Source organism: Patagioenas fasciata, chromosome 10 (assembly GCF_037038585.1).
Source record: "Patagioenas fasciata isolate bPatFas1 chromosome 10, bPatFas1.hap1, whole genome shotgun sequence".
NCBI classification, from domain to species: Eukaryota; Metazoa; Chordata; class Aves; order Columbiformes; family Columbidae; genus Patagioenas; species Patagioenas fasciata.
In genome coordinates, this window is record NC_092529.1 from 1,540,574 (window position 1) to 1,563,653 (window position 23,080).

At 46.4% G+C, this 23,080-nt stretch overlaps 1 protein-coding gene across 7 annotated transcripts; it reads right to left on the reverse strand.

Annotated features, from left to right (window-relative positions):
• Nucleotides 1-48: 48 nt before the first annotated feature.
• Nucleotides 49-22,589, reverse strand: TASOR (transcription activation suppressor). Of its 7 annotated transcripts, none has more exons than XM_071812895.1 (24): nt 22,107-22,230; nt 18,569-18,713; nt 16,536-16,681; nt 15,677-15,769; nt 14,517-14,589; nt 13,590-13,681; nt 13,074-13,232; nt 12,523-12,650; nt 11,829-11,860; nt 11,085-11,190; nt 10,555-10,658; nt 10,341-10,444; nt 9,422-9,494; nt 9,203-9,277; nt 7,431-8,135; nt 6,653-7,092; nt 5,276-5,420; nt 3,960-4,894; nt 3,234-3,356; nt 2,998-3,157; nt 2,296-2,404; nt 1,984-2,162; nt 1,746-1,901; nt 49-1,124 (listed from the first exon to the last, which is right to left on the reverse strand). In XM_071812895.1, the coding sequence occupies exons 4-24, from the start codon at nt 15,692-15,694 to the stop codon at nt 598-600; spliced, it is 4,443 nt and encodes a 1,480-aa protein (XP_071668996.1). In that variant the 5' UTR covers nt 15,695-15,769; nt 16,536-16,681; nt 18,569-18,713; nt 22,107-22,230; the 3' UTR covers nt 49-597. The 7 variants fall into 7 exon arrangements, 6 of the variants coding, with proteins under 6 accessions (XP_071668996.1, XP_065701487.1, XP_071668995.1 ...); XM_065845417.2 differs by lacking the exon at nt 18,569-18,713 and adding an exon at nt 1,261-1,381 and having other exon boundaries at nt 1,005-1,124; nt 22,107-22,589; XR_011740645.1 differs by lacking the exon at nt 18,569-18,713 and adding an exon at nt 1,199-1,381 and having other exon boundaries at nt 1,021-1,124; nt 22,107-22,589.
• Between the last annotated feature and the right edge of the window lie 491 nt (nt 22,590-23,080).

Consider the following 23,080-nt stretch of genomic DNA (forward strand, 5'->3'; position numbering starts at 1 on the left):
GTGAAGTTGTGCTTTGCAAACAATACAGAAACCACAGACAATGCGAGGTCTTTGCAAGTCCCTTGTGCACCAAGAGCCGAGTTTATTGTTTGCCATGGACTGCACCACTGGTAACTCCAACTGAGGTATTTAGCCAAAATCCAGCAGAGTCATTGAAATAACTACACTGCCTCAGGGCTATGTAAAAACATTTGTACAAAACTCTTGTCAAATAAATACAGAAGTTTTGATACTTATGTAAAGAAAAGTGATTTGGATACTCTTACAGTTAAAAAAAACCCTTGTTGTTTCACATATTTTAGTCAAACATTCAGTTTTACATTAAAACAGACCCAGGTACAGGTCAAATACAAATGTAGAAACTTAAAAGTGCCAACAAACAAGATAATTCAAGTACAGTAAATGTTAAAAAATATAGATATTTATTTCAACTTTCAGATGCTTTCAATAGGTACAGGCCATCAGGATTTAAATAACACAAGAAAACGTTTGTGATAAAGGACAAGAAACTTTTTGTTCTGGAATAAAATAGAAACCGTTAATCCACCAGTTTAGAAACAGGAAAGTCCAGAGCAACTTAGAAAAAGCAACCTCAGTTTATTTCTGGTTTGAGTGTGGCCTGGAAGGATCACAATGAGCGTCGGCGCCCACGCTCCGACTGTAGGCGGACAGGAAGTAGCTGCCCCCGTCCTGGGTGTGCGCGGCGGCCGACGTTCGGTACGTTGTGCCCAGGAAGGTCTGGTGGGTGAGGACGCTGAAGTGGCTGAAGCGGTGGGACATGTTCAGCTGGCTGCTGTAGGCATGGAAGCTGCTGAAAGGAGTTTGTTCGACCGAGATGGGTTTTTCTCCTTCAGCAGAGCACGTTGTAGAAACCGGAGTAATTGGGTGTATTTCTTTCAAGTCCATTTTAGTAGTTTCCATGGAGGCGACTTGTGCGTCAGGAGGTGACCCTGGCACCGACGAGCCGCGTTCTTTGGCCTCTGCTCTGTGGGAGCCCTTGGCCTCTGGCTGCAAAGCTTCTCCGTGAGGCTCGGAGGCATCGTTGCAGATTTCTATTTGTGCTGTTTCATCCCCTGAATCCAGCGACATGTCCTCCTCATCCTTCTCATCACTTTCTACAAGAACTACATTAAAAAAGAGAGAAAGTCCTATTCTATTGAAATACAAACTCTGGTTAGAAAAGCCGTACGCTACTCACAGAGTTACGCTTCAGGTCTGCAAGTCCAATATCACTTAAGTCTTGGTCTTCTGTTCACTTACTCAACATGCACACTTAACCCTCTGTGTGTCTCCAGTTACTCCGATGCTAAAAGCTTCTGCTCGTGTTTAGTGTGGGAAATCCCAACTCCCAGCTCCAAAGGGGTTAATGTCAAAACAGCATCTAAAGTTGTACAGCAGGTGAGGATTTGATCAGACAACTCAAGCAGTACAATTACTGACATCTCAGTCCTCGCGTTCCCGGTTTAACAAGCTAGCGTTAATTTATTCTCTTCCTGAGAACAGATGGTTACATCACTTGGCTCATGTCTAACTTCCGTGAATACCTAGAATTCTGCATTTAAGATCTCCTTCCATGCTCCAGCCCAGCTGCTTTGCCCCCTCATTTAAAGAAAAGAAAGAGCAGCTTGAGAGTTGGGGTTTCCTTGCCATCTGCAGTGCTCGGCTACAGGAGGAAAGGCCATTTCAAGGACCTCCACCCCACACATCTCATTAGCTAACGAGCGTATAAGCGTGTTTACCATTACCTGATCCTCTCGGCTGAGCCTGGCCCGCAGGAGGGGTCTCTTCAGTCACCGAGTTGTGATACCCAATGAGGCTTTTGAAATTTTCCATAAAGTCATCAACAGTAGCAACCACTATCCCGTTATCAACGTAACTTGAAAGTGTTTTGAGATTCTTTTCTACATACATAAAGGGAGATTTTGTGTTAATATTTAGCACCTATTCTCAAAAGAGAGGAGTATACATGAGCTGGGGGGTTACCTGTTAAGAAGACAACGTGTCTCTGTTGTATGTTTTGCGCCTGGAGCCGGATCAGACAGTCCAATTCTGGAGCGTTGCGGGTCTGCGAATCGCAATTGTGGTACGAGAGAATCTCAACCAGGTGCTGCTTCTGGTAGGTGCTGAGGAGGCTCAGCAGGTTCAGCGCGTTCGTGTTCATCCTGGCGCGGGAAAAAAGACCCTTTGAATATCAGGTAAGTCAAAATACAAACCTGAGTTCTACTTCACTGGGTTTTGAAGGGATAATTAAAGCTGAGGTGTTGGAACAGCTGGTATTGGAAAAACACGACTTACCTGCCCAGCTCCTTCAGCTTCTTGTGTATTTTGCAGTGGACTTTCCACTGCCACTTCCCATCCGGGGTATTGAGACCCTCCAAAAACTTCAACAGCTCCTTTAGTTTATCTGTTGTGGAGACACTGAAGTTAGATTTTGTGGAACACACACTGAAAACAGCACTTCCGTGTCCAGATAAAGCTGCTTTCCATTTTCAAAGTACAGCTACAGTGAGGAACAGGAGCCTGCTGCTTCAGGTTCTGTTCCTAGCGGATCAGCCAACAATATTCCAAAACGGAGCCAATTTTGGTAGGTCAGATGCCTGACTGGTGTCTGCTTGTGTAAAAGCTGAGTTCAGACATACGTGGTCTGTCTTGCTACAATATCTGTTTATAAAACTGGTAGCTTTGTTAACTATTCCGTTTCAAAGAAAGAGAAAGTGAGGAAGTCTGGGTTTTCTAGCGTATTTGTGGATTGAGCAGGAAGGAACAAAAGGTTCCAAATACACAACTACACAACCCAAACTTGGAAAGCCAAGATCTCCAAGTTCAGAAACACGTTCTCTGGAAAGGCCACTGAGAGACGAAAGTGCCTGAATGAGCCGAAGCTCTCAGAAAACCTCCCCAAACGACAAGACGACTCTTCCCCGCGCTGAGCGCGGCACCTCTCGTGCGCTCAAACATTCGGCTCTCTGGGGGTGCGTGGTGAAGTTTCGCACTGACCTGTGGTGAGGGACTCTGGATTCAGGACGGATTCATCCGACACAACGAAACCACCAGACACAAACAGTTCGTTGTACGTGTGATTTTTCACGTCGTCCAGGCTGTCGACCCCGGCGAAGCTGACACACGAAAGCCTCTTCAGAGTCACCAAGCCAGGTATCTGTTTAAAAATGTTGCAAATCAGAGATGTACACCCAAGATCACGCAACAAAAAGAGTAACTACCTTGCGAAATACCTTGTGGATGTGGTTGGCGATGTCTTCGTTCTGGATGATGATCAGCAGTTTGTCTAAAGCAGCTCTCCTCTGCAGGAACTGCTCTGGATGGCACTCGGTGTTCCCTAACTTCGTAAGATACTCCTGACACCACACAAAGAGAAGATGGTGAAGCAAACGTGATTAAGTATTCCAGCCCAAACCGTGCACAGCGACCACGTCAGATCAGAAACCGGCTGTTTGAGCACCGGGTCACTTAGAGCACCCACATCAGCGGCCAACTCGCGGGCTATCAAAACCGCACGAGTTTTTATTATTTCATCTTACACATTTAAATACAGAAGAACAGTAACCCCCAAAAGCCACCTGTACTATTAAATAGAGAAGGTAAAAAAACCCCCAAACCCACACACATCAACCTCTCACATCCTCTTTCTAAATCGGCGAGCTATCCCATTTTTGCCCATTATGTTTATTCCGTAAGTCACCCCCCGGGTGGATCTCCAGAAAGAACCGAACTACAGCCTGTTCTTGCCAGCTATAAGCAAAACACTGATGTAAAAACTGAATATAGGCCAGACCACCTGCAAAGCTCCGACACTGGGACAGGGCAGCCTGCTTTCACAAGTCACCCTTTTCTGAAGCGGATTTCAGACCACCTGCCGTGTGCAAGGCCAGTTTGACACCCTCCCATTTGAAACCAATCTATTGTAACAGCGCAGAGAGGCTGAACTGGAACACACTTACCTTAATTTCTTTGCAAAGAACGCTTTCCTCCTCTTCATGAATATAAAATTTCACAGTGTTTTTCTGCACATCTTTAATAATTTTGACCAAACTGTTAAATACTTCGGGTTTTAACTGGCTTATGAGATCGGAAAAGGCCGGTTGGGTTGAAAGGTTTACGTTCTCTGGGGATTTGTGAGTCTTCTCTGGCGGCTCGCTCGGATCGGCGCTGGCGGAGCTCTGATCGGGCATCACCGCGTCCTCCATCTTAACGTCCGCCCGCTCCGCGTCCTCTGCCGCGGGCGCGCTCGACAGGCGCTGCTCGTTCAAATCCGGGTCCTGTACCGCGTTAGGACCCAGCGGCTCCGCCAGCGCTGCCGCCTCAGCGCTGCCCACGGGCACCGCGCCGGCCGGGGGGTTCAGCGCCGCGCTCGCCGCGTCTGCCGATTCGGGACTGGAGTAAAGCGTTGGACTAGGCCTAATGCACGACGACGACAAAATAACACTGTTCAGCTTTTCGCTCAGTGTCTCTATATACTCTTGGACAGAAACCTCTGATGCCTGTAAACACATGTATTCAGAAAGCCTCGTGATCCTCTCCCGGGCAGAGAAGACCGGCGTGGACACACCACTAACATACGCAATATTCTTTTGCTGCAAAATTTCTTGGATCTTTCTTGCAAAGAGGTTATATTCTTCTAATAGTGTTGTCTCTATTATTGCACTAATGGAATGCTTAGCTGTTAAAGGGTGATCTGTTAGCCCACACTGATCTTCAAGTTTCTCCACCTGTCCTGTATAAAGTCCATCTTCCGCCGTCCCCTTTTGTGTGTCTGAAAATGGAGAGCACGGAAACTGATAATCACAACTTCTCTGTCTGTTCACTACCCGGGGGTCATTAGGACAGGCATCCTTCGGCGGGAAATACACCGGTGGTTCTTCTGGTGATTTCAGACCTATATGGGAAGAGTTCATCATCATTACCATCTTGCGTTTGACAAGTCATACACAACTGATACACTAAAACCTGCAAAACACGGTTATAAAACAGAGTTACAGTTGTAATCAACTTAAACTGAAAGACTCAAGCGTTACTGTCTGCTGGTGCACGAGTGCAAGAAATGTAATGGCAGAATAATACAAGGTTTGGTCAAAAAGCAGAACACAAATAATCCAGCAGATTTCTGTATTAATCAACTGTCACAAACAACCGCGCAGGCTGGATACACACAGCTGTGCCAACATGGGACCCAAGGACGGGATCTATGAACATACAAACCTTTAGAACATGTTTTCATTCGCCGTTGGAAGCAACACAAGAGTCAGACCCACCTTACCTGTAATTGGAATAAGTTTCCAGTGCATTCCACCTTCTCCTGCGTTGTTGGAGTTGGAATGTTGCCGGCGATACCCGTGTTCGACCGGTGTGCTGGGACAGGGACTGTAGTCTTCAAAACTGCTTACACTTCCAGTGCTTGCTTCCTAAAAGGCAGTCAAAATTCTCAGCTCAGAACTTTTGGTAGCTATCAAGCCTTTACGTTGCAAACAGCCGGCGGTAAGAACGCACCCGAGTTCATCAGCACATGGGCAGTTTGGCCATCAAGTCAAACTTGGAAATATTTATAAGAGGTGCTTATCAATGGCATTTACCTGTCTGCTCCTCCCTGAGAGCCGTGTCTGCGGATGGTCCGTCAGTGAGGAACCAGGGCAGGTCGGAGCACAGGGGCTGGTGGGGCAGGGAGGGAGGGAGGCAAAGAGGGGGCAAAAATGTGGAGAAGTGTCCGTTCAGCCTTTTCCAGGCTGTTGTCTGGAGAGCTGGCTGAAGCCAGGAGGTGTTGGCGTTACTGAGCAACTGCCTGCCATCAGTATTATATTAAGCCCTTGAACAACCCAAGTTCATCTCACGTTCCAGACGGGTAGAAGCAAAACAGCCCAGAGATTACAGGTAGGACAAACTCTTTCCCGCTCCATGACTTTGAAACAGGGCTTTGTGTAGAAGCATCGATACCAGAGCTCCCAGAACAGCCATTAACAGTCATTAACAGCCTGTCCCGCAACCCCTGCCAAGAGCACAGACGTAAGAGCAGCTCCTGCCTCCCAGCCTACTCCGGGAAGGGCAGCAGCCGGGCAGGGACTGCGATGGGGAATTCTCCGATCTCTCCTTCCTGTGTCTCAGGTTCAGCAAACCTCGATACCCCGGAGGAGGAGGAGGAGGGAGGGCAGCACACAAGCCGCGACAGTAACGCTCTCCTTATTCCATGCAGCAGATTGCTAAAGACCCCACTGCCACGAGCAAGGGGAGAGCCAGAGCAGTCTTTTTTCTGCGAGCGCCAGCAGACAAACACAAGTGCAAGGCGCTGGTCCCAGCAAACGTGAAAAAGCAGCCTCAGCATCAAAAGGACTCAGGTTTTGCTGTCTGTTGCTGGAGGGGCTGCATGACACACATGGTAAAGCTAGCGAGGAAGACCGACCACGGCTGCTTTTCGGCTTTCGGGTATTCTTAATTATAACTTGATTACAAAAAGGGTAAAGAAGCAGGAACACACATCTCACAGTTAAGAAAATCTCCATATACAGTTCTACCAAACAGAAAAGCTTTTTCACAGAAAAGTCAGTGCTTCGTTATGCTCACCTATGAAAAATAACAGCATTTTTTTCACTCAGTCCCATTTTTATTCATCATCAGCACCCACCCACATGGCAGTTTCACTTACTTTCAAGCGCAGCGTGTGCTCCAGGCCCGCTTCGTTAGCGGGAAGCCGCAGATCGACATCCACGGGGTAGGGCAGGCACACGGCGTCGTCCAGCAGCACGGGGCTCTGCGGGTCCCTAAAGGCCACGTTCTCAGCCTGAGCAGTGCTGGGGAGCTCATGATCATCTATGTCCTGTGCTGGAATGGATTCATATTCATATTTTTGCCTCATATCCTCTTCAATTTCATCAGTGCTTAATCCTAAAGCTTGGTTTACAGACCGTGCCAACGACGAATCCAAGTGTCCCGCACTAGCCAGTGTTTCCAACAGCAGTTTAATGAGGCCGTGCGGGTCGGTCAGAGCAGGGTCGGCCACGTCTTGCTGCCTCAGGTCGGTATCGTGGCCACCGAGACCAGCGTTAAGTGAGAAAACAGAGTGCGGCGAGTCCGAGGTTCTGCCCCCTTAGAGTAGGGGGAGCAAGGGAAAAGTAATCTGTTAATTAAAATAAAAAGCAAAACCAGATCCCCCAAAACACATCCACGTACCCACAGTCTGACTCTTTAGCATCAATTCCTACAGCACACAAACATTTCTGACATTTTCCTTTGTCCTACTACACGTTACTGGCTATTTTCAAAACTTAACTCTGCTCATGCTTAGAAGTTTAATCCTCCCCTTCAATCCAAATGTATCAGGTATTATATAGGGTATCCACAGTTTGCAAAAAGCATCCCATCTATAAAGATGAAGCGTGCTTTGAACGACAATGTTGAAAGAGGAAGGCTAAAGACTTTCTTACCTTCATACTGACAACCGCTGTCTGAAGACTCACTCATTCTTAAGTATTTCCGTAAATTTTCGGACTGTTTATCCAGCTTCCTTTTCAGGCCGCTTTTACTTCTAACGTCTTCACAATCAGAATCTCCACCTGCGTTTTTTTTCCTGCACTGGATTAGGTCGATAAGTTCTTTGAGCCGATCGGGGTCGTAATCTCCAGAACGACAACCTTTTTGCTTGGCGGCAGCGGCTTCATATTTTGCATGGATTCTCCTCCCGCTCTTTGTGTTGGCAAAACCAGAGTCTCCTTCTGGGGCCTCATAATCTGAGACGGGACTGAACTGCTGAAGTTTCCGATTTCCCTCCATCAGCTCCTTAGCTCTGGAAACAGGCAGCTGATAGGCCTCGCAACCAAAAATATAGTTCGGCAAGCAGCTGTCAATATGAGATTTATTTTTTGGAGCAGCATAAAGAAATTTCTTGTCATCCAACCGTGACTGATACTGATACAATACAAATTCTCTATATCTTCCAGAGCCAAAACAGCATCTTTTCAAATACTCACTGATATACTTTTCCACAACGGCATTGAAATCTGCAGTAGTGTCTTTACGAGACTGGACTAAAGCAAAATGTAGAGACTGAATGAACTTTGTGAGTTCTGGAAGGATTTCCTGATTTTCGGAGGTTGAATTTTTCTGTGTTCTAAACGGAACGCTTTTTTGTGCTGCCATAGGAGAGAAGGGAATTCACAATTAAAATTGAATCAGAAAGCTATAGATAAATGATGACTAGTTAGCGATATTCGGTATGATACACATTTGGTGAAACGCAGTTTGAAATGAGTGCAGACAAGTAACGCAAAAGCCAGGAAAGTAGTTTTTTTGGTGAAGTAACCAGTTTTGAAGCCCAACTGCTCATGTTCATCATTTTGTGGTGACCTGTACCCAGACACGCGGATCATCTCCCATTAAAGCACCGCCTGACCCCTCCAGGAGGCGACTCCCGAGGTTTCCAGAACAGCGGCCGGAGCAGGGGAAGCATTTGTTCCTTCCCCACTCATGGTGCTGCTCGCTGGGCCCTCACACCATGATCCAGCTCAGTTACCCTGCAGAAACCTACAGTATTTTCCCATTCCTTTGCAAAACAATACAAGTCGCTAAATCAAAGAGATGCCGCAGGAGCACGTACCACGAGCAGGATTTCCCTGTCCTGGGAAACCATCAGATCCGTTCACATCCCTGTTTGAAATGTCACAGCAGCAAGAACTGGAGTATTTCTGCAGAACTCTAATGTCATCTTAGATCATATCTCCTCTTAATGTATAACTGATTGAATTTTCCCAATTGTTACATAAGTAAGAAAAACATAAGGGGTTTATTAAGAAATACAGAGAGAAGAAACTAGGAAGCCACCACCACTTAGGACAAGAACCTCTTTGTCCCAGTGCAACGCCTGGAAAGAGCAACGTTTTGCCAATAACACTTAAACTCAAAGTGGCCCCAAGATGACTGAATTTGGTCGCATCCTGCTGCTACTTACTGCAAATCTCTGCTGTAAAACATGAACTTTGAAGTCTCATCCCAAAGCATTAAAGATCTACTAAAGCCAAGTCCTTTCTGTCTTTTATTACCTGGTTGTATCGTTACTTTAGTGAAGAAATAAACACTTTGAACACCATCACCACAACCAATGCAAACTGTTATTCCAAGTTTACACGGACAGGTGATAACATTAAGAAATCTTCATATAAATAACCATGTACAGACCACTCTCCACAGTGAGCGAACTTACTCGAGCTCCGTATACCTCTAGGTTCTGGAAACAGAAACAAGGCATGGAGCATGCGGGACGGCCCGGTTTGGTGGTCTAGAACACAAGAACATAAACAACAGTTGAGAAGGAGAAGACCACAATGCCTCAAAAGACTCAAAACCCCCCTAAAACCAATCAATACCCCACAACACCACCACCAAAACTAACACAGAGCCAACCAAGCCAGAACAAACGTACCATAAGGGGATGCCATCTGCCAAGGAGAAAGCAGGAAAAGAAATCCTCTGTCCAGAAGTGGTTTCACAAGAACCTGTTTTCAAGCAAAACAAGAATATGCAGTTAGAAACCGTACGCAGGCATTTGCACCCCACGAATGCTCTGACTGCCCATGAGCTCAATGCCATCGCAGGCAGAGAAGTGCCCCAACCCAATACTGCAGAACACGCCAGCTAAGAAATCCCAGTGAGATCACGCATCTCGTAGTACACCTCAACATCCCAGTGAGGTCACGCATCTCGTAGTACACCTCAACATCCCAGTGAGGTCACGCATCTCGTAGTACACCTCAACATCCCAGTGAGGTCACGCATCTCGTAGTACACCTCAACATCCCAGTGAGGTCACGCATCTCGTAGTACACCTCAGCATCCCAGTGAGATCACGCATCTCGTAGTACACCTCAACATCCCAGTGAGGTCACGCATCTCGTAGTACACCTCAACATCCCAGTGAGGTCACGGATCTCGTAGTACACCTCAACATCCCAGTGAGGTCACGGATCTCGTAGTACACCTCAACATCCCAGTGAGATCACGCATCTCGTAGTACACCTCAACATCCCAGTGAGGTCACGCATCTCGTAGTACACCTCAACATCCCAGTGAGGTCACGCATCTCGTAGTACACCTCAACATCCCAGTGAGGTCACGGATCTCGTAGTACACCTCAACATCCCAGTGAGGTCACGGATCTCGTAGTACACCTCAACATCCCAGTGAGGTCACGCATCTCGTAGTACACCTCAACATCCCAGTGAGGTCACGGATCTCGTAGTACACCTCAACATCCCAGTGAGGTCACGCATCTCGTAGTACACCTCAACCACTACTTAGGAAGTGATTTTAAAAAACAGGAACATTAACTCTGTAGCACTCACAAGTTTCTCTTTCTCCAGTTTTTGAAGCAAACCCTCCAAGTGGCTACCGGATCGGGACTTGTCCACGACCTCATAAAGGCTGCAGTACAGGCCGTTCTTCAACACTGCCATGACACAAGGGCACAAAGAGAAGGTAAGAAAAAAGAAACAAAATTGTCATTCAGAAAACTTTCTACAATTCTTAATTTTAAAGAATTAAGCTAGAACTATTTACCTTCTTTTGCTCCTAGGTAAGTTTCTTTATACAACAACACTGGTGAAATTTTCTTCTTCAATTGATCAATGCTCACGACTTTTTCAACCTCGAGCTTCTCCGGACTGGAGACAAAGGGTGGTGGGAGGGAAAGAAAAAATAAAGTCCCCTTTTTACAGCCCACAGTCCCACCCGCTCTGACCGAGTAAGAACTAGTGAATACACACTCTTTAAAATCAGTTCCTGGGACTATCTCGTGAGCTAGTGCTGTTTATTCCTGCAAAGAACTTTGTGTCACTCGAAAGGAATGAAAAAGACAACAAGCACCAAAACACCAAACAAAAGAGCTGCTGACAGAGCTGTGCAGATGAACTAAAAGCAGCTCTGCACACACGTGACTTTTATAAGATTCTAGTTTGACATATTTAAAGCATCTAGTCAATAAGTACTTTAGATTTTCATCTGAATCTATCTAAAGTTCACCAGTCTCTCCTAGACAGAGTTTCAACACAGCAATCTTTTAAACTTATTCTTCGAATGGTAATACTCACAGCTTGCATGGAAGGAAAGGACATGCTGCAGATTTCATGGAAACGTGGCACAAAAGTTTGCCTTTATTCCAAAGCTGTCCCCTCCATAATGTATAGTTAGATTTATCTAAATTAAGATAAAGAAAAACTACATGAAACCAGTTGCTAGGTGGGACTGAAGGGAAATGGCAGAACAGAGGCTTCTCAATCTCCAAAAGCAGTTTAGGGAAAGTTTCATACTAACAGCAGACAATAATATGGTAAAAGGTGTTCTGACCTGTTCTGAGCAGAGTAAAGGAGGCTGGTGTTAGCTGTACCTGCCTAGAGCAGCACGCCCTCGGTGCCACCATCTGTGCAATATCTTCTCTCCTCACCTGATCTGTCAGCCACTTTCATGCACATTAGTATTTTGCTTGAATGAGGTTCAACAGAAAAGCAACACAAAGGATCATACTATTTGAAGTGCCACTGAACAGATCTGGGAGCAGAGGATAAGTTTTTATTATGCTATAAGTAGAAAAGGAGGGGGAAAAGACTTGATTTTGTTGAGTTCTGACTTGTTCTGGTAAAAGATGAGGCACATTAAGGTGTTTGATCACCCAGTATCAGGAAGGGATCCCTGCAATCAGTGCGGTTCACCATAAAACTCAGGTCTACAGTCAGCCTAACTACGCTGGTTAAAGACCAATAAAACTACATGGGGAAAGGAGTCCAAAACCTTCCATGTCTAGATCATAAAAGCAATCAACTTCAGTTCATTCTTACCTGTACTTCTATCTGTGTTGAAGCTGTTTGATCTAACAAAAAGAAAAAAGACAGGCTAACTTGGCTGAGACAGAAACTTCTGGGTACTACATTTTACATTCAGCATAGTTTATCAGTCAAACACAATAGCAAGGCTGGTAATTCACTCGCTAACCTCCAGCCATCACTGCTGTAGCACCTTGTGCTATTCTAGGTATCTTGATGACTATTTTAGCGCGACACAGTGCAGTCCCCACACCTGCACGCCCTCCCATCACCACGGGTACCACCCTGGATCTGTAACCAACGGCGCAGTCAGATATTCTCTCCACAAGCAACAAGACTCCACCAGTGAGGAGTTCAGTGACAAAGTTTACAGAACATCTTTTTAGAACACCAAGCAAGATGATGCTGTGAACATATTTATGCCTGCGAATTTCCTCAGTTAAGCAAAAAACCCCCACTATCCATGGATTCCATGCAGGCAGAAGGTGAGCAGGTGACAAGAGCAGCAGAATGGCTCCTGAATGGGCCAGCCTGCTCCATCAAACCCATTTTGTCACCTCTTGTTCACACTACGAGTATTTATGACACCAAGCCCCTGTGACACATCCATTATTTCAGCACTGTGCATCTAAATGCAGCCCAAGCTGCTGCCAAGAGCTAAAACCTCTCTGCTGCGTGCAGGCTTCCCAAACCCCATTTCCTACCTTACCTTGATGGGGGCAAGAATTTTGGTACTTGCATCATTTCATCTTTATAAGTAAATGAAACGACAGCATAAGGACAAACGTGTCTTGGTCTCCGCCTTATCTCATCAAAGCCATATTCGTAAAAATAGTACTAGAAAGAGAAGTGAACACAGCGTTAAGTTGCGAGTCTGGTAAACTGTATTTTGCAAATACACTGACAATCTCTGACCTGTCTTCACTGGAAGGTGTACTCTTTCACAGGAATAGTTTACAAAATATACAGTTTGTTTAGAACCCATTATGCCAAACATTAGCTGGTATATAAAACAAATTCTAAGTTACTGTAATAAATCACATTCATGTTCCTTTTACCAACAGGCTATTTATTCAAAAGCTGATTCCTAAAATTAGGAAGTTTTTAAATGCTGCTCTCATTTGTACTTCATAACACAAGCAACCAAGGTAATTTCTTCACATTTTCCTCCCTCCTTTATCAAACACGGACAGGATGGTCACTACTGCAAAGGTTCTGTTCACAATGTTCTATAAGAAGTTAACACACGCTCAACCCTACCTGAGTAAGTTCGTAGGCTCGATAAGCCAACAAGGAGGTGACTTTATTTGCATTCTTTGACACGTGACACTCGTGCTTTGGCGTTGGATCCAACGCGCTCTTTACTGTCGACTCCATCGCTTTCATACCGATGTGGACATAGACGCTTTTCATTCTTCCCTGGAATGAAGCACAAGGACTGTAAGCAGCAGCTTTTTCCTGCAAACTGGCAAAGTGCTACAAGTATCAAAGGAAGAGAGAGCAGGGACATGAAAACAGGTCACTTATTTAAAAGCCACTTAGAGAAGTACATTATTGTCATATTTTCAATGAAAACAAGACATTTTAACCTTTTATTAAAATTTATTATGCTTTACTTAAACTCAGTGCCAACATCAGATGTTGAACCTGGCAGGGTTCTAGTTTCTCTGTTAGCAGATAATTGTCTAATTGTAAGCTGAATAAGTTAGGTTAAAACCACCTATTATTTTATCAGTGAGCAATATAATCCTTCAAGAATATGCAAGATAAATGTACCTTTATTATTTTAAAAACAATCACATCTCCAGTTGCTCCAGCTTCTAGAGGATTAGGTTGCAACAGATCAGCGTACCTGGAGACATACACACCTGAGGGAGCGTAAAAGAAACAAACACGTTATGCTCAGTGTTAAAATGTTATTAGAAGTTGATCCAGCTGACTGACTCACACCAAATAACTGTCATGAACTCAGGAAAACATCCATTTTGTTCCAGTTCCTCTCAGTTCAATCTGTGTTTAACTGCTTGGATAAACTGCTCCAGAACCTTTACTGGCTGAACAAATAAAAAATGGTATGTTCATACACCTTTGTTCTCCATCCCCACCCACATCTGTTCTGCTTCCCACATTCACACTGTCACCTCTGTCTCATGTTACCACTACAGAGGATGACAAAACGATTTCTCAATTTCCTATTTGAAAAGCTTTGCAGAAGGAACTTTGGATCTTGCACTTTCAAATTTCGTACCACCCTGTGACTCTTCCAAGTCTGAAATTTATCCATGTTCTTCTTGGATCCGTGGATTTAAGAACTTCAGTCCTACCTACATCACCACTAAGCTGAGCTGCTGTTTCCAGGAGGTATTTCTGAATGCGCACCCATTCAGACACGGATGTACAAAGAGGGGCACAGCCGTACACTGCAACCGTTCTTGAGCCTCCCAGTTCTACTGGGAAGACACGATATTTTGGTTTGACTTAAGCCAAAACGAGAACTAGGTCTTCCCTTTGGGAAAGAAATTTAAACGAACAGTCAAAACCAGAATTATGAAATGATGTTCTGATGACAATCTACTTTGCTAAGAACACCTACCTGCGATGCTACTGCAATAGGTTCTAGAAAAAGGACTGACAGTTTGCCCAACGGCATCGCATTATCTGCCGGCTCCCCGAGTGACACCAGCACACGCGAAGGATAGTTACCCATGCAAGGGTTGCCAAGAACGGCGATTTTGGAGTGGCCCACCTGCAGCCCCTTCTCGCATATGCTTTGGATCTGAAGAGAACAGACGTTTTGAAGCACGTCAGTCAGGAAAGCCAGAATATAAACAGAACAGTGAGAAACAACTACAGAATTTTGACTGAGCTAAAAACACCAAGAACAACCCTCCCCAAAAACTTTACAAATGAAAAACCTAGACTAGTCTGAATGGCTATAGAAATGGTTAAACCACACAAATATGAAGCACTTCTACAGGCTTACCCAGACCTCAAACCAAACCAAACAAGATAGATAAACTCACATCGCACACCACAACAAAACACCCAAACCACCACCCACCGAAAACCAACTGCGATGGAAACACACAACCTTCCTTTGCAATTCAGAGAAAAACCCAAACAAACAAACCCCAAACACAAAACCAGTAAAAACCCACATGCCATCCAGATAATCCATCCTTTTATTCATAAAACAGAGCCTAAAGCACAGAAGATACCCTACAGAGATGTAAATGGAGCACCTTAAATAGCAGGGAATAAAGGATTTAAACTGTGAGATAATATCCGATCTCTTTCCTGTCCCCCTAAGACTTGCAGTGCTGAATTTTGCAAAAATAACTTACACATTAGTATGTCACTAAAAACATCCAGGTTAAAAAAACCCCAAACTCCTAATTGAAAGAGGGAGAGGAGAGGGAGAGGGAGAGGGAGGGGAAGAGGGAGAGGGGGAGAGGGAGAGGGGGAGAGGGAGAGGGGGAGAGGGAGGGGGGGAGGGGGAGGGGGGGAGGGGGAGGGGGGAGGGGGAGGGGGGGAGGGGGAGGGGGGGAGGGGGAGGGGGGGAGGGGGAGGGGGGGAGGGAGAGGGGGAGAGGGAGAGGGGGAGAGGGAGAGGGGGAGAGGGAGAGGGGGAGAGGGAGAGGGGGAGAGGGAGAGGGGGAGAGGGAGAGGGGGAGAGGGAGAGGGGGAGAGGGAGAGGGGGAGAGGGAGAGGGGGAGAGGGAGAGGGGGAGAGGGAGAGGGGGAGAGGGAGAGGGGGAGAGGGAGAGGGGGAGAGGGAGAGGGGGAGAGGGAGAGGGGGAGAGGGAGAGGGGGAGAGGGAGAGGAGAGGGAGCAAAGCATTTTATGTGCAGTTTTGTCTCCTCACCTGCGGCCGATCAACCATGAGGAACGCGTAGCTCTCCGAAAGCTCCTTTTCTAGGCGACCATCAGATTTCAGCTCTCTGCGCTTTTCTGTGAACTATCGGTGCAGAAAGGTGTTACCACAGCTAACAGATTCCTGCTCCCCATTCAAGTGCCAGTGTTTTAAGCTCCCACCTATGCTCACCGTTTCAAGTGCACAAAAAAGAAATATCAAAAGATATTTAGGAGACTGTACTACGCTAAAATTTGTAAGTTACGCTATAATTAAATTTCAAAACCATTATACCCATGGAACATATCATTGGCTTAACCTGCTCAGAGGTTTGGTTGGTTGGTTTTCTAAGAAAGAGACACTCCTCAAACAAACCCATCCAGTAATGTTTTAGTGTTACTTTCATAGCGTAACTACCCAGAAGCATCCAGCCAGATGCCGCCCGTATCATCTTTTAAATTCCAGAAATAAGCCTTTTTCTGTTTTCAGGAGACAGACCATTATCTCTCATGTTGTGCGTGTACTTTTCCAGTTGTACCTCAGTGCTGCTGGGTGGTTTTCATCGGTTGCAAATCTCCTTGGTTATAACCATGAACCATCGGTGTTACAGCAGCAGAAAAAAACCTTCTGTTTACCTTATGGTTTCAAGATAATAATGATAGCAAAGCAATTAGGCAGGCAAGATTTCATGTCTATGCAGTAATAAACTTGCCTGAAAGACAGCTCTTTACATTTTGGGGGATCTGTTTGCAATTAAATAGTAAGCATGTAGTTAGCAAATAATCTCCAGGTCTTTGTCTTCACACTGAAAAACATGAAATTTCATTTGATTTGTACCTTATTGATAAAGAGAAGGCACAAACATACTCACTTCCTTTTCCAACAGCTCACTATGGACTAAGCTGGCTCGCTTGTAATTAAAATTGGACACGGAACTGGGTTCCAAGTAAGACGAATGCAGAATCTTCACAACGTCCTCGAACTCCCGCGAGCCTGCGGCCACGGGCTGGAAGAGCGCTGTGGGAGACAAGAGACCATCAGCTCCAGCACGCAGCCAACACAGCCCCAACCCTTCAGTTCATGCGCGCTTTATACAGCAAGAAAACTGGTTCATGACTCAACTTTAAAATACAAACCATCCAAAATACTTGAAAGAGATGGAATCGAGGCTAGAAAGCTGAAGTGGCCTGGAATTACAGCATCTTCTTAAAAAAATAAATGTGTCTTTATGCTTAATATTGCTTTTTAACAGTTCTCAGTTTATAAAGGAAGAACCTCAAGTCTGAATTCACCCTTTGAAACATCTCATCTGTATTGCAAAACGCTGTAATGAAACTTTCAGAACTTTAATTAAACTAATTAGCTCTTTTAATTAAGAACTAGAAACTAATTGCTCTAATAAACCTGAACCTCAGTTTCATAGCCTATCCTCTCTTTAGAACCGTTATGTGGTTTGTTGTTTGTTTGCTTACGGTAACTAGACCAAGTGTGAATAAATTGGGAACTGTCTCCAGCCCGGTGAGCTGCTCTGGTCAGAAACCACAGCGCCTGTGCTCGTGTTTCTGCTCTCAGCCCCTATAACCGCTTTAAAAGCAAAGCCCTTGGTTTGTTGTGCAAATTCACCTTTGCACAGTGAAGCGCCCATCTCCCCAGCTGCTGCAGCCGTACGTGGGGACACGAAGCGACGCAGTGACCAGGGGAGCAGCTGAGAATCCGAGCACATGTCGAGGAAAACAATACTCCTGGGGGAACTGATCTGCTGGCTACGGCAAGTGTTTTCCCCCCAGCATAAGGCCCAAAATACTCACAAACATCCAGTATTCTTGTGGTATTTGCAGACAGAACATCCCAACGGATAGTTCTGAGGCTGCTTTTGCTCTTTTTGGAGGAGGGCCTGTTTCCATCTACCAAAATAAGGCCCCAAACCACCACCTCCTCAAATCAGAGCTACAATAGTTCGGAATGAAGTACAGTCTATCATTATTCTAACAGCCAACTGAATTTAATTACATCTTTAGAGTGCATCTTCAACCCCATTAAATAACATAGTGGTAAATTTAGATAATCACCTTTTCCTCATTTGCAGGATTTATTGCCGTAGCCTCAGTATAGAACCAATGTTCTAAAGCACACTGTGTTCTCTGCTAAAAGCTGCATCTACGCACACACTTCCCAATGTTTCCAATGTAATACCACATGTGCAAACTGAAGTAAAGCAATGATCCCAACAACAAAGAAGAAATGATTTAAGAGTGGATGTTATGGAAGCGGTCAAGAAACTATTCTTATGTAACGCTCTTTTTAGTAACAACATCTGCTCTTGAAACGCTGTCAGTGATATGGGAGGAAAAATAACTGGATGTGAATGAAATTCTCAACTCAGTGTTACTAAGATTGAATGCACTTGTACTGGAGGGAAAACCACTTTGGAGTGAAATGTAAAAAACCTAGGAAGGATGCACGACGTCTCTGCTACTCCCCAGATCCAACTCTAGGAAGAGGCACATTACTACACCAATTAAGATCCCATAATGAATGCAAACAGTCAAGTACGTTCCCATTTGTGTTCAAATATTTTGTGCTTTGTGTAAGGTTCTGGCAAGAGAGCAGAGCTGCCCCAGCACAGCGCGTCCCCGCGCTGATCACACGCCCCATGACAACCCCAAAGCCACTTCTGCGGTTCTTCCAGAACTTGAGGCACCGCGAGCTCCAGGTTCTCACTGCAAACCTGGAACATCACTCCTGAGGGAGCCAGCAGGGCAATACCTTGAATTTGTCATCTAAGCGTTGGAGCTAAAGGGCAGCTGTTTTCTAGAAGGTTCAGGTCACTCCAGAAGGGCCTGGACATCACTTACCAAACAGTTCAGAAGTAATAAAAAAACCCTGTAAAGTACTAAACCAGACCTTCTATAGCAGCCACCAAATCCTATGTCCACGGGCAAAGGATCAGGTTACTGAGCTCATCTCCAATCTTCACCTCCAAGTCCAGCAGCATGTGCATATCCATTTTCTAGGCTCACTATACAAATCTGCCGCGGGGCTGCTGCACCTTTATTGGGCCCATGGAAGAATTAAACAGTCATTAGGTCAGGACTAACTTGCAGTATCCTTATAACACATACAACTCAATTATTGGGGTTTTCGCTGGTTCGTTCTGCAGAAGTAAAAATATTTAGTGGTTTGGTTTTGCTCTTACGCAGTGTATTGTAACCTGTAAGTATTGTTAGGTGGGAACTAAGATCAGGCCACACGGCACCCAGCCCGGGGCAGCCAGCAGAGCGGATCTTCAGATGTCTTAATTCCCTGGAGGTTCAGGTTTCCCTTTCACAGCTGGACGATGCTTCAACTTGAAAAACCACATTTGAAATCAGTGCGTTTGGGCTGGTTTTTAAGTCACAACATGAAGAAGAGCAAGACACAGATGTTCTCAAGGAATCCTGAATTAACTTTCAAGTGAAGCAAGTTACTTATTTTCATTAAGTTGGGAGAACACTCGTAGTCTTCACAAACAAGCGCTCCCGCTAGAAAAACTCAACCAAGAAGCAGCATTTTAAGACTTCACTTTTTAAGACTAAGACCAAAAACCTGCGGTGTTAACGAACCGTAATTTTGTTACTTGGGATGGTTTTCAGCCCAAAATGTCATTTGCGCTCAAAAGGTCTAAGTGGTTATGAAGTTCAAGGATTGCTTGACGGAATCCCCAGGTGGAAACAGCAAGTAGCAGATACGTGTCTCTACCAAACATATGGAACGTTAGAAGACAAAAGACATGGAGAAACGAAATATCAAATACTATTAAGTAGAAAAATGGACAACCAAAACTTCCAAGAAAGTGCTGCTAAGACTTCCAAGGACTAACATATGTACATATATATATATATATAATCTACTCAAGAGAGCACAAGACCCTTACTAAACTGCACGTATCAAGAAAAGAACTCTGAAGACAGTTTCAAGTGGGGAAGGAGAAGCACGCACACATTAGAAAATAAATCTCGCAGCCAACATTCTTGGTTTGGCTTCCTGAATTCTTCTGCTAGGAAAAAGCAAACAAAACCAAACAGGAATTCAGAAGCAAGACTCCCTTGACAACCAAGTGGTTCGTTTCAAGAAGTCTGTTTCTTCCAGATGCACACATCCACATTAACAAGGTTCTGTTTCAGTCCGTTAGTCTCCAAACAGAGGTGGAAATAAACTCTGGAAAGGCTAAACAATTTCCTTTACATTTGTGTTTTGCAGATTTAATTGCTTCACAATCAAAAATTGTTCCCAAAACCTATCTTGGTAGTCGGAAAAATAAAAACAAATCGCCAAGAAAACGACCCCACCCAAAGAACAACCTTTTCCTGTACACATTTTATATCTGTATGAAAGATTACTCTTCATAACCGAGACTGCGGGCATCTCTCGGGATGGTATGTCCAGGAATAAAAATGGAGGATTAAAAAGCAAAACGAGGACAATTCCAACACAAGGAAGGATGGAGGAAGATTCCATGAGCAGTTTTACGCTGGAATTTAGAATCTAGCCCAGAGAGCTCTTTTGAGAGGGGCAGATTATATTCCGATTACTCTGCAGTTTAACAAGGTGTATTTGAGCGCTGGTGCCACGCACGCTGCACACATGTGCAACGCCAGCCGCTCCGCGCACCGCTCATCTTCCAGTTTCTTCCAGAACCGCTATAACCGCGCCATTTCTCAAACGCCAATTCCAACAGCGACGCGGTTGTCCTCAAAGAGCACGGTGGTGGTTTTAATGCTGGCGCACTCCACCAGTCCTGCCTACGATGTGTTTGCTAACAGCACCTGGCCTTACGGTATCACCTGGTGTAAGGCTACGACTGACAACCAGCAACCTTAAGCAACGGTAAGACCGCGAGCACCACGGCCAGAATGGGCCCTTTTGAGAGTTTCTGAAACCAGAAGCCAACGGTATGGTTAAAATGTCCAAGATGTCTATAAGCTGAAAGGTAAAGAAAACATTAAAAAAAAAGCACACTAAAAAGTGAGTCCGTAAGAATGGGTCAAATGACCTTGATGTGAACAAGTACATTCTAGAATCAGCACGAGAACGGCTTCCCCTCTGCCCGAGAAGCTGCAGAAGCCTGATGTTTGAACTACATATTCTAAAGCTTTTTACACACTGTAGGAGGTGGTTCTGCGCAAGCAAATGATGAATTAGATGACCCGAAAAGGTATTTTGCAGGTTTCCACTCCCACTGGAACCAAATGCTAGAGAAGAACTTCAAACGTCTGTGGTTACGTACTAAGCATTTCTGAGATATATTCAAACGCATTCGTGTGTCACCACGCTCGGGTCTGACACACGGAAATGCAAGAGGCACCATGTTTTATCCAGACATTTTTCTGCCAGATGAATAATAAGAAACTTTTTTTCCTCCAAATCATCCCCATCCTTTTTACAACGAATCTTTGCCAGACTTGTATTCCCCATTGGGGTGTGGCAATGGGAAAGAAAAGGAAGAAAACAGGGACATTACTGCCAAAAATGGAAGGAGGGAAAGACTGGATAATGAAACAAACCTACCTTCATCTCTTGCTTATAGAAGAAAGCACGTCAAGAAGTTAGATGTGAGACTCCTCTGAAGAACTAGAAACCTACATGAACAGGTATTTCTGTGACACGGACTAAGCTACTGATCGCATGTCGCAAAAGATCAAGAACTGAGGGAAGTTTCAGGGAGGAAATCGGACATGTCCTCAACACCACTTAACAAAACCAAAGACAAGCAGAAGCCAATGGAGCCTCACAAAAAGAAACTCCACAGGCCTTTAGAGGAAGAGTCACTTGAAAACCAAAACAAACCCTGGGCGCTTGGATGAGGAAAGCTGCCAAGGCGAGGCACGTGAAGCCGGATGCTGCTTCCTTCTGCAAAGCGAGGAGCTCTCGCTAGATAAGAACAGTCTTCTGGTCTCATGAAGGACAACTGTGCGTGGTGTGCGCCAGCCTGCCTGACCAGGATCACTCCCTCTCCTGCAGAGCAGACGTCGGGGGAAGAGAAAAGCGAATGATCATCTCTGCACGTCCACGCCGCACAGAACCATCTTCTCTACGTGCGATGGCGCCTCCAGCAGCTGAGCCAGGACCAACGCTCCAGCCCGCCCTGACTGAATCCAGCTTTTCCATCCTTCTAAAGCAACGCTCTGAAATTCAAGCCAAGTTTCACTTTAGGGTTGTTTTTTGGTTTTGTTTTTTTTCCTTCTCCTCGTGACAAAATGAAAACGAAAAAAGGAGGGCAAGGGAAAGGAAAGGATGTAAAAGCCTCCCTGGCACTCCAAGCCTGGTCCCCAGCAGCCTCGCCAGGCTCCTCCACACCCGCGGGGCTCCGCATGCAGCTGTGCGAGGTGCATAAAGAGCCTGCCTAATGAACCAGATGAAGAGGGGAGCGAGGGAGAGAAAGGAGGGAAAGGGAAGGAACAACCTTTCTTTTCTCTGCTCTTCCTGGGGATCTGAAAGTTCCTCCCAACAGCCAGGTCTTCTGGGGGCTTTGGGAGGGGGGGAGGCCCCCCGGACACACCGCTGGGCGGCTGCAGCCGCTGCTGTTGCTCATGTGCCGCCGAGATGCTGCTCCTGCGCTGGCTGCTGCTGGGGACGCTGAGGTTTGTGGGGACCGTGTCCCCCGCAGCAGCAGCCGCCGCCAGCAGCGCGTCCCCGGCGCTCTCGGCGCGTCCGCCATTTTGTGCGCTGTCCTCAGCGGCCCGCGCTCTGCGGCTCTCCCCGCCGGGGCCCGCGCTGCTCTGCTCCGGCCGTTGATGCTGTTCCGGCTCCATCTCGGCACCGCTGGGGATCGCGGCATCCGCCATTCACTCCCACCGCCGAGGAGCGGGCGCGACCGCGCTCGCCTGCTCTTCCTCCCGCACCGCCCTGCCCCTTCCCCACCGCCGCTATTGCTCCCCCTGCGTCCGCCGGCTTCACGGCAGCCCCGCCGCCCCCTCCCCGCTCCCTAACATGGCGGCGGCGCACACAGCCAGGGGGCGGGGCCGGGGCCAACGGCTCAGCCAATCCGCGCGCGGCGCAGCTGATCGATGGAGGGGCCGGCAACGCCTCATAGGGCGCGGCTGCGAGCGCGCGGCGGCCGCTGCGGCGCGTTTAAAATGGTGGCGGGTGCGCCGCGCGAGGCCCCGGGCGGCAGCGGCTCCTGGGGCGGGAGGGGCCGCTCGCTCCTTCCCTCCTTCCCCGCTCCTTCCCCCGCCTGCCAGCCGCGTGGCCCAGGAGAAGCGGCAGCCCCGCGTAGCAAAGCGAGATGCGCGGTTCCAGCCACCTGGATGACACAGGAAGATCACATAATCACAGAGTGTCAGGGGTTGAAGGGCCCTGGAAAGCTCACCCAGTGCAATCCCCCCATGGAGCAGGAACACCCAGCTGAGGTTCCACAGGAAGGGGTCCAGGCGGGTT

Bases quoted from the DNA above. Each gene is read 5' to 3' on its own strand.
- TASOR (XM_065845415.2), bottom strand. From the start codon at position 22,488: ATGGCGGATGCCGCGATCCCCAGCGGTGCCGAGATGGAGCCGGAACAG. The intron at 15,770-16,535 runs GTGAGTATGTTT...CTGCACCGATAG, and splicing joins GTGAGCTGTTGGAAAAGGAA to TTCACAGAAAAGCGCAGAGA. The intron at 11,861-12,522 runs GTAAGGTAGGAA...TCTTTTTGTTAG, and splicing joins AAATTCTTGCCCCCATCAAG to ATCAAACAGCTTCAACACAG.